Source organism: Siniperca chuatsi, linkage group LG11 (assembly GCF_020085105.1).
Source record: "Siniperca chuatsi isolate FFG_IHB_CAS linkage group LG11, ASM2008510v1, whole genome shotgun sequence".
NCBI classification, from domain to species: domain Eukaryota; kingdom Metazoa; phylum Chordata; class Actinopteri; order Centrarchiformes; family Sinipercidae; genus Siniperca; species Siniperca chuatsi.
Window position 1 is genome coordinate 18062973 of NC_058052.1, and position 7789 is coordinate 18070761.

General features: G+C 37.2%; 1 protein-coding gene across 1 annotated transcript; it reads right to left on the bottom strand.

Annotated features, from left to right (window-relative positions):
- Positions 1-30: 30 nt before the first annotated feature.
- ppp2r2d (protein phosphatase 2, regulatory subunit B, delta) lies at positions 31-5030 on the bottom strand. Its single transcript, XM_044213564.1, has 10 exons — positions 4850-5030; positions 4583-4657; positions 3958-4055; positions 3665-3830; positions 3414-3526; positions 3140-3317; positions 2858-3022; positions 2165-2334; positions 1879-1970; positions 31-1700 (listed from the first exon to the last, which is right to left on the bottom strand). Exons 1-10 carry the CDS (start codon positions 4854-4856, stop codon positions 1421-1423), a joined length of 1344 nt encoding a protein of 447 aa, XP_044069499.1. The 5' UTR covers positions 4857-5030; the 3' UTR covers positions 31-1420.
- Positions 5031-7789: the final 2759 nt, after the last annotated feature.

The window sequence follows — 7789 nt, forward strand, 5'->3', positions numbered from 1 at the left end:
TGTTTATCAAAGGAGAGGACCACATGCAGATGAACACAATTAAAATTTTATTGAACTTTGGTCAAAATAATAAACAAGTGAATACATTGCCACCATGTTAGGAATCAATGGACAAAGACAATGCATTATCATGTGTGTTTTAATGTCATCAGTATATGTTTTGTGTAGTCAACCTTCATTTCTGCATTCACAACTACGGAGATAAGATCCACATTTGCAATATGCGGTTCAAATTTTGGTGACATCCCTAATAAATGACTAAGGGCACTGTATGAGGCCTGTCTGAATTTCCTACTTATTACATGATTCAGAGGCACTCTATCACATAAACCGTATGGTGTGCAATTTTCCTCCTTTGTATTTTCATAGACAGCCACATATAGCAGCAGTATTTGAGGACATAACTCTATAAAATAGGATTTACAAATAATGCACATGAGGTTTGTAAAACGTTTGGGGACATAACTTGTAGCTGTCACTGATAGAAGTAGGTATTAAGGCTGCAGATTCCCTTTGTCCTGGGCCCCATCTTGTGCCGTGTAGTTTCCAGCCTGCATCCTAAAACATGGTCAAAAACTAGAAATGAACAAACACATTATCGGTTGTCTCCAACAGTGGTTCTGAAACTGGTAGCCCCAAATAGTATTTCCATAACAAGTTTGAGATCTGCTCAAAGACAGTGGTGTGACTGGACAGTTTTCCACCTCTCTACAACATAAAAACATGCAAAGCAATAAACATGTTTTAATACATACTTCTAAATTTAAAAACACATCTGTAGTTTTAGTTTCTTTTATTATGTGGATGACAAGGTGTACTTGAGTAGATACAGTCAGTGAAATTATGTCACCGTATTGACTGGGGTAAAGTAAGAGGAGGGAGGGGGGAGAAAAGCAACAGGTCCGCCTTCCAAATTCATGGCCTCTTCCACCAGTAGTTTGGCCTGAATACATGGCCAATGGGGGAATGTTACAGTTAGGCTTATTGGCCATTAATCCGTGCTTCACAGGGCCCAAAATCTTTGAGATGATGTTACAACTTTGACAAGACGTCATTATAAGGGCTTCCAAGAGTTCTGTCGTTAAATCATGAAATGAAGGCTTAAAATGTCAACACAAACACCAACGTTCAAGAGTTTGACCTCTAGGGAGTGCCATTCCGTCAATTAGACCCGAATTGGGCTTTCTGGGTCGGGGGGGCATGTTGATTGCCCTGGTGCCAAAGGCAAAAACAACCTAAGCTCAGACTCAAAATAAAACAGGCCTATAGATCAACCTCCTGTGGCAAAAAAAGTAGACACGTGCTTTCGAATTCTTCACCAGGAGGACAACGAGGCTGTTTCTTCTTATACAGATAGACAAGTAGTAGGCTTAACTACACAGGTACGGTAAAAGCCCTATCCTCTGGAGCCCCAAATCTTCTAGTTGATTTTGTCCTGGAAAATGTACAAGTTGTTGGTGGCTGCCACAGCTATCACATTATCTTTGGGGTGCCAGGCAGTGTGAAGGATCTTCTTGTTGAAGTCCAGGCTGTCCACGCTGATCTCATCCTTCTTCCTTTTGCCACCAGTGGACACTTTGCGTGGTTTAAGCGTAGCCCGTGGTTTGCTGCTCTCCCGGGATGCCTCCAGTGTGATGTCCCGCCTGGTGTTGCGGTCAAACATTCGGAAGAAGTTGTTGTAGGAGCCGGTCATAATGGCACTGATGGAGAGAAAATTAAAAGTATTATCTACATTTACTTGAAAAACTAAACTAAAAACACAATGTTACCAAATCTACAATTCAGGAACACAAAACAATAAAATACACTATTAAAAAAAACTGACCACATGCTAGTATCAGGTGAAATGCTATCCTATGCAAGAGCAAGGGCACTTACCTGTCACTGCCATTCCAGCAGCACTCAAACTTGTCAAAGATGCAGTCATTTTCATACAAGGAGCAGAGTTTACTGCGAAGGTATTCATGGACCTGAAACAAAACATATTGCTTAACCTAAATATTCACTTGAGCGTAATGTTTATCTGTATGGAGATAATTAAAAGTGTTAAAGGACTCATTCAGCTAACACAGAGATATTATTTTTAAAACACTGTAGTGCTCATTTTGTTCTCACATAGGGTTAATGTCAGTTATATTCAAAGTCACTAGATAAGTTTATGCACCTGATACGTCTCCACTGGCCTGTTCTCCATGTTGAGGTCCCAAACTTTGACGGAGAGGTAGTCACGTGTCATCATATAGCGTCCGCTGTGACTGAACTTCACGTCCGAGATGGAGGAGATTATCTCAGAGAAAAAGGATCGGCTGCTTGGATCCTCAGGCTCCTCAAAGACTGAAAAAGAAAAGAAAAATCCTCACAATTCTTATTCTAAAATCATTCGCAGCATGGACTTTGTTGGACAATAACTACAATACGTAACTACAATAACGCCAAATAAAGAAATCTTTACTATTGGTAAGTAAAGCAACATTTTATTATTATTTTTAAATGAATTAGCAAATAATCTCAATCTAAAAATAAACATAATATAAAAATAGTCTTTTTAATTGATCAAGTAATCATATACAATCTAGAACATGTCAAATAATGAAAACCAATCACAATTTACCAGATCAAAAAGTTATGTCTTCAAATTTGTTCGGTCAGACCAAAAGTCAAAATACCCCTATACATTATCGATTTATAGTAATATACAAAATGGAAATGTCAATATTAGAAAAACTGTTGCTAAATGTCTAGTATTTGTCCAGAAGTTACATAATTAGTCTATCAAAATTTCAATATAAATGAATTTTCCACTTATAGAATAATTAATTGACTGAACATTGCAGCACTACACAGTGGAAGTACTTACACTTTGAGTGCCTGTCGCAGAGTGCCGCCGCTCGCATGTCACACAGGCGGATGGTGCCTTTGCTACTGCTGTACACAAATACATTGCATTGGTGTGGATGGCACTCAGCAGCTGTGATTACTTCTGTCAGTTCCTCCATGTTGGCGGGCTTGATGTCTACAATATCTGGGAACACACTGTTAAGGAAGTAGCAGTCTTATGTTTCATTATGATACAATGCAGAGACTATTGGCCTATAAGCCACTTTTCTAATAGTGGTTTTCTGATGAAGAAAAAGGATACTAAAACTTCTGTCTGTGATTTCCAAGTGCCATAGATTTATTCTTAGGTCATCTGCAGAGAGATACGTTTCATGATCACTATTTACAGAAATGGAATTAATGTGATAGGTGTGCGCATTTGCAAAGATCCTCCGTGGGCTTGCTTCTACCATGAGATCCATTGGCATCAGTACTGGTACCTGAAACATAACATGCACTTTTTAGATAAGTTTTTATAAAAACCATAAAAAGCCATGTTCAAAGACGAGACAGGTCTGACGTACGATTAAACATACCCGTAAAGAGGTGATTCTAAAGGGGTCTCTGAGTCGTCCATCTTCATCTTTCAGGTTGTAACCTTCTGCTCGTTTATCTCTTTCACTAATTTTCCACAATTTGATAGTTTTATCTGACAAAAACAGATAAAGTTGTAAAATTTAGAAGTGAAGAACAATTGTCTGATAGGGATCAAGCTAAGTTTCAAGTCACACAGTTTCAAATTCTGAAATCACCAAATAATCAAAATAGATCAAAAGTGAACTTTTACCATTAGTCGAAAGTAGAAAGTGAGCAGCATTTTGTTGGGGTAGCCATCTTATTTTATTAATTTTTTCCTCGATTTCTAAACTTTTCAAGTAGTCAAATTCTGGCTCGTGACTCTGAAAAGTGCTATAGACGTTGTACTCCCCGCGCAGGTGTGGACGATTCTTAGACTGAAAATAAACATTGCAAACATAAGTCACCAAGGTATAAGCATTATCATTACAATACAGAGTCAGCATATAACTTCTGACATAATACTGTTGAAGATACTCATCTGTCATTCCATATGAATCTTACCTCCTGTTCATGTTGAAATATCACTACTCTGCCTCCTTTATCTCCAGTTGCAAGCAATTCTCCAGAATAGTTGAACTCAACTGTTGAGATTATGTCAGCTGAAAATGGACACAAATCAGAGTGAATCAGACTTAATAGCTCAGCTTTTACGATGATAATGCTTTTGACAGCTAGAACAACGCTACTGTGTACTACATCTGGTGCCAATGATATTTGTATGAAATAAAGCATTAGGCACATTGACAGACAAACACGTACACCCATTCATTCATGTATGTATGAATGAATGAATGAATGAATGAATGAAAACAAGCATGTCGTCACTCGACAATTTATGGACGCAGCACATTGACGTCATGGACACGGTCGCTCCCCTTTAATAGCTTAGCCACCACCTAGCATACAGGTAGCTAGCGACATACAGCAATTTACAGAGGAAAGGGCGTTTGTGCAACTGATCCACAAACAGACTTACACAAATCACGACAGCTGTCTTATATTAATCCCTGTACGACCATCTAGCTATCGTGCATCTCATGTGAAGCCCCCAGAGCATCATCATCAGCCCATCTAGCTAGCTACCCACCGTTTTAGCCTAGCCGCCAAGCTAACGTTAGCAACATACCTTCCGCAACATCTTCATCTATCGCTCCTTTCACTTGTGAGAAACACCACTGAAAATCATTTCCTCCTGCAACTCCTGTAAAAAGAACACAGCGTTAGTTTGTATCTGATTCGCGTTTCGTCTGGCGATAAAATGACCTGACAGTGACACAGTTTGACAACTAGCAACTTAGCTTGCCAGCGCTAACGTTGGCTAGCTAACTTGCAGATTCAGGCCATCACACACACCAAGTGAGGTGGGTCCTTTTCCTCCCTTCAAGTAGCTTACCTGCCATTGCTTCATGTAGCAGCTCTTGCTGTACACAGCTTCCAATACCTAATCAACCAATGCGGCTTGCTCGGGGAAATAGATAGCATCCACAATCAGTGTGAAGACTCGGGTCCAGATCTGTCAAGACCACGGAAATTATCCGTGATTTTTTTCTTCCAAAATGGCGCACAGTACATGAAGAAATGACGTCATGCACACATGCCACATCCTGGCTCCATCCATCCATCCATCCTCCTGAGCATCACATTATTAAATATGCCAGTTAGTCTTTATTTTACATGCATTCAACTTTATTTTATTACATTACATATTAATACCTGCTTATTGAGCCTGTTAAAGCCAATTCAGCTGTCCTTTGATGGGTGATACAAATACAATGTACACAAGGGGATGTAGGTATTTTGATTAAAGTTGAATCAAACAATATAAAATAAACAAAAAAAAAAATAGCCAGCATAAACATTTTTTCGAGTCTTATGTTCATAGGTTAGGTAAGTTTCATGGATGTGATTTGCATAATATGAGTAATTACTAAAGTTTTTGCAGAGATACAAGTAAAACACACACTTCTATTTACAAATTATACTATTCGTGATAAATCGTTTTTTAAATTTGCTTGGTTGTTGTTGATGTTAGATATGAAGTATGTCCTAACTCAAAATTGTATGACACTTTACAAGAACCCTGGCTTGTATTGTACGGTCAGTGGGTGACATCTAGTGGGGAAATGATGAAAATCCAGTTAATTTTTGTTGGGTATGTTGCACCTCCAATGGTAATAAACTGAATGTTCATACTTTTCAGTCCCTGTTTCATTGCATTTTTCTAATACTTCACAAGTTGGTCTGTAAAACCTGACTAATCAAACAAGTCCGCTCAAAACAAACACAAATAGTGTTAAAATGTTAAAATACAGAGTTTGAATTTTTGGCCTGTGAGAATAAGGAATCATTTCCTGAAAAGGCCATGACCCTTATAGGCTTGACCTCTACAGCACATTATTCCTATAACCTTATAGGCTGTAGGCCTGCCATTTAGATCCCATGCATATACAATATGTTATTACAGTGGTTAAAGAGAATTTTGTGATTTTGCAAAATTCATAAAACTATCATTGTTTCCTCTTAGGGATCACCGTAGTTTTGCATTGACATCACCGCATCGACATAGTTTTGATATCTATCTATCTATCTAGATGATTTTTTCTCCCCCATAATTTTCAAAATGGAAAATACATATTTATTTTGGATGATTTAGTCTGTTAACCAAGCACACCCATTGTATGCTATAAATCATTTTGTATTGTTTCCTACAAATGGTGGATATTACATTAGGGAACAAACTTTTCAAATTCTGCTCACCTCAATTCTGCTCAGAATCTGTCAAAATGTATGCCAAGTATATCTCTATTTTTGTGAGCGTATGCTCAAAATCACGGTGTAAAATATAAATACAAAAATAGATGTTAGAGTTGTGGTAGTTGTTTTTAGTTTTATGCTTATTGTTCTGTAAACAGTACTCTCTGAAGGGTTGGGGTTGTCAAGAATTGGGAGGAGAAGGATAGCCCATAGGGGCTGATTGTGCAATAAAAAAAAGTCATATTCCAAAAAATAACAAAATGGCAAACGCTGATGAAGTGTGAGAAAATGTAATATCTGGGCCACATTTCAGTGCATAAATAGAATAAACAGAGATGTTCTTTTTAATACATCAATTGACAGAAACACACTAGTCTGATATATACTAATATACAAATTCTGCTGAAAAGTGAAATAAAGTCCTCTGTTTGCCTAGTTGCTTATTTATTCTTGTTTTACTCTTAAAATAGCATAGTGACCCAAAAGTGTTCAATAACAAATAATACTTGTTTTTAATCAAATATTACAGGTCACATGTGTTTTTTAAGTTAGCTAATCACCTGCACTGACTTTAAGAAACTGTGATTATGGACTCTGGATAACCACTACACAGTGATGGTAGTGCTTTTAAACTTTTTTGTTTGCTGCATTTGCAGATTGTCCTGGAGGTGGCAAGTGAATAGGTGCACCCAGAAAGACCTGGACCAAATCTCACCAACACCATCTCCCCTCTCAAGCTCTACATACCTCTCATCACTCACACAGTGTCCCTTGGGGAGAAGCATATATATATATATATATATATATATATATATATATATATATATATATATATATATATATATATATATATATATATATATATATATATATATATATATGTAAGGTTGGACCAACTTGTATGCGTGTAGTCTAAGTAAAAACTTGGATGGTCTGAAAATATTCATAGAAACGAAAGAGCATGCATAGACATATGAAATAATATGAACATAAGAATGTGACATTATTAGATTAGATTCAACTTTATTATTATTATTGTTGTTTTATCATTGCATAGAGTACAGGCTCTAAGACAATGAAATGCATCTAACCATTAGTGCAAACAACAGTAAAGTGCAGAGTAATGTACATATGTATAGAGGTATATAAAAATAAACAGAAATGTATGAATATGTGAGAGTGTATATAGTACAAGTAAGGGAGAATATGTGCAGTAGCATAAAACCTCACAAGGTGTTTTAATTTGTGTAATTGGTATAAATTATACATTTTCTCATGTTCTCTAAAATACTGCCGAACGTGTCGCTAAACATAGTTAACCACAGCGTTTAACACCTACTTGTGTATTGATCCCATTTGCAGTTAGTAGATGTGGGGATGTTCGCTTTAAATTAAAAATAGGTGGTTCACCAGTGTTTTGTAAAACCATCATTATTTTAAGAACCACTTGAACCTCTAAAACATCCTTGACTTCTACATGAGGAGCCCTGCGTAGTTCCACACAGCACCAAATGGGTTTGCAGGGGTTTTTACTTTGATAGCTTCTACGTCTGACTGAATGGAACAAACTGTGTAACTG

What these genes read in the sequence shown, in the direction of transcription:
- ppp2r2d (XM_044213564.1), bottom strand. An exon ending in AATCACAGACAGAAGTTTTA is followed by an intron (nt 3,023 to 3,139) that starts GTATCCTTTTTC and finishes GTGTGTTCCCAG; the next exon opens with ATATTGTAGACATCAAGCCC. An exon ending in CTGCGACAGGCACTCAAAGT is followed by an intron (nt 2,335 to 2,857) that starts GTAAGTACTTCC and finishes TTTCTTTTTCAG; the next exon opens with TCTTTGAGGAGCCTGAGGAT.